At 39.9% G+C, this 2,358-nt stretch overlaps 1 protein-coding gene across 1 annotated transcript; it reads left to right on the top strand.

Annotated features, from left to right (window-relative positions):
• The first annotated feature begins 503 nt into the window (after window positions 1-503).
• LOC131900976 (olfactory receptor 52H1-like) lies at window positions 504-1,451 on the top strand. Its single transcript, XM_059252281.1, has one exon. The coding sequence runs from the start codon at window positions 504-506 to the stop codon at window positions 1,449-1,451; it is 948 nt and encodes a 315-aa protein (XP_059108264.1).
• The last annotated feature ends 907 nt before the right edge of the window (window positions 1,452-2,358 follow it).

Here is a 2,358-nt window from a genome sequence, read left to right as displayed (position 1 = left end):
ACCTGGCATAGTCATTTGTCAGACTCTGTCTTCTCTTGAATAGACTCCAGTCTAGGAATGTCTGAAGGGCAGAATAAGCTACTGATAACTTGAAGTTTGATGGAGGAACATTCTTTTATAATTTTTTTTTTTGCATTTGTGGGGATTGAACATAGGAAATTATACATGCTAGGCAAGTGCTCTACCGTTGAGCAACGTACCTGGTTCATTCTTTGTTGTGGTAGTATTTTTTGCACAAATATTCCAAGGAAACTTTGCTGGGTTGCTATCAGTAGTCAGGATTGGATTCAGTCATAATATGACTTAAGTCTCTCGGAAAACATTTCAATGATGCATGTTAAATGGCTGAAAGTTTGACAAAGGTTTATGAACAAAGAGAAGAGAAGAACGATACATTGATCATTTCTGAAAGGGAAAAGTATTGGGGAAGTTTGCGTGGATCACTGTAACTATCATACCATTTTTGTTTTCAGTTTGCGACAGTCATTTAACTCAAGCCAATAATGGCCACGTTCAACCTCAGCAGCTTCAATCCAGGCTTTTTCATCCTCCTGGGAATCCCAGGGCTGGAGCAGTTCCACATATGGATTGGGATTCCCTTCTTTATTATCTACCTTGTGGCCTTTGCAGGCAACAGCATCCTCCTCTACCTCATTTTTATGGAGCGCAGCCTGCACGAGCCCATGTTCTTTTTCCTCTCCATGCTGGCTGCTACAGATCTCATCCTATGTAATACATGTGTTCCCAAAACCTTCAGCATCTTTTGTCTGGGTCCTCAGCAGATCACGTTTCCTGGATGTCTTACTCAGATGTTTTTCCTCCACTTCAGCTTTGCCATGGATTCTGCCATTCTGCTGGCCATGGCATTTGATCGATATGTTGCTATCTGCTTCCCCCTAAGATACACCACCATCCTCACTCATCAGATTATTACTAAGATTGTGGTGGCAATTGTCAGCAGGAGCTTTTGTATCATCTTCCCATGTGTGTTCCTGTTAAAGCGATTGCCTTTCTGCCGAGCGCTCATCATTCCCCACACATACTGTGAACACATAGGCATTGCTCGTCTGGCCTGTGCTGACATCTCCATCAATATCTGGTATGGCTTTGCGGTACCTATAATGACTATTATGTCAGACCTGATCCTCATTGGCATTTCCTACACTGTTATTCTTCGTGCTGTCTTTAACCTTCCCTCCCGGGACGCCCGCCACAAAGCCCTTAGCACATGTGGTTCCCATGTTTGTGTCATTCTTATATTCTACACACCAGCCATATTCTCTGTACTTGCCCACCGTTTTGGTCACAATATTCCCCACTCTTTTCATATACTGTTTGCTAACCTCTATGTAGCTGTCCCTCCTGCCATCAACCCAATCATCTATGGGGTAAAGACCAAGCAGATTCGGGACAAAATCAACCTCCTGTTCTTCCCCAAAGCAAACCGTTGATGTGGCACTGAGTGCTTGGGAAAGAAAAACAGGCAATGATATCAATTTGGGAGTGCTTCTTGTTTCTTAAAGCTGGAATACCCACAATACTTACTTAAATGTATATAAAGTTGTAGAAAGTCTACTCTGGATGATAGAAAATATATATATGTTTGGAGAAGCCAAGAAAGAATTGAAGATGACATCTTTGCATGACAAGGTAGAGAAGAGGGAGGTTTAGCTCTCATTTGTAAATAAGATTTCCAATCACCTCTTGGCCTTTGGGCTGAGATCAAGTGTAGTATCAAATAAGATTCCCAAGATGTGGGAGGCAGTATGTTGAATACGTGGAATATAGATAGGTTATAACTATAAACAACTTGAAACAGATTAGTTAAAAACATCACAACATGGTATATCTCTGTATATATGCTTTCCAGATAAGAGCTGGAATCAGCAAATGATTACTCTCTTAAAACAATATTCTGTGAAAATGAATACTCCAAGACAGTGGTTTTCTGAATTATAGTAGATAGCAGGACTTGATAAAATTTAAACTTCAGGTTCACTCTTACTCTAATGAACCTCTATAATCTGTAATGATTCCTTAGGTGATTCTGATACCCAGCACATCTTTGCCACACCTCCAGATAAAGTTCCAGTCTTTTTTTTTTTTTTTTTTGACAAATTCTATAGAGTTGGTTCTTATGCTTTTCTGGGCTAAAGGTATCATTGTTCTTTATGCTCCACATAACTGCCACAGGACTAACATTAACAATTTATCCTAAAACTTCCCACCCCTAAGCCTCACATTCAAATATATTATTAATTACCTCTACTTACTGTAGCTTTCACTCAAGCCTGAGCCTTTCTCCTTGAAGATGTTTTACTTCTGTACAGTACTATTTTCTACAAAACAAAACAACAA

This window comes from Peromyscus eremicus, chromosome 1 (assembly GCF_949786415.1).
Source record: "Peromyscus eremicus chromosome 1, PerEre_H2_v1, whole genome shotgun sequence".
Lineage (NCBI taxonomy): Eukaryota > Metazoa > Chordata > Mammalia > Rodentia > Cricetidae > Peromyscus > Peromyscus eremicus.
This window is presented reverse-complemented; position numbering and strand designations above follow the sequence as displayed.

Excerpts from the sequence above, each read along its gene's own strand:
- LOC131900976 (XM_059252281.1), top strand. The coding sequence starts at position 504 with ATGGCCACGTTCAACCTCAGCAGCTTCAATCCAGGCTTTTTCATCCTC.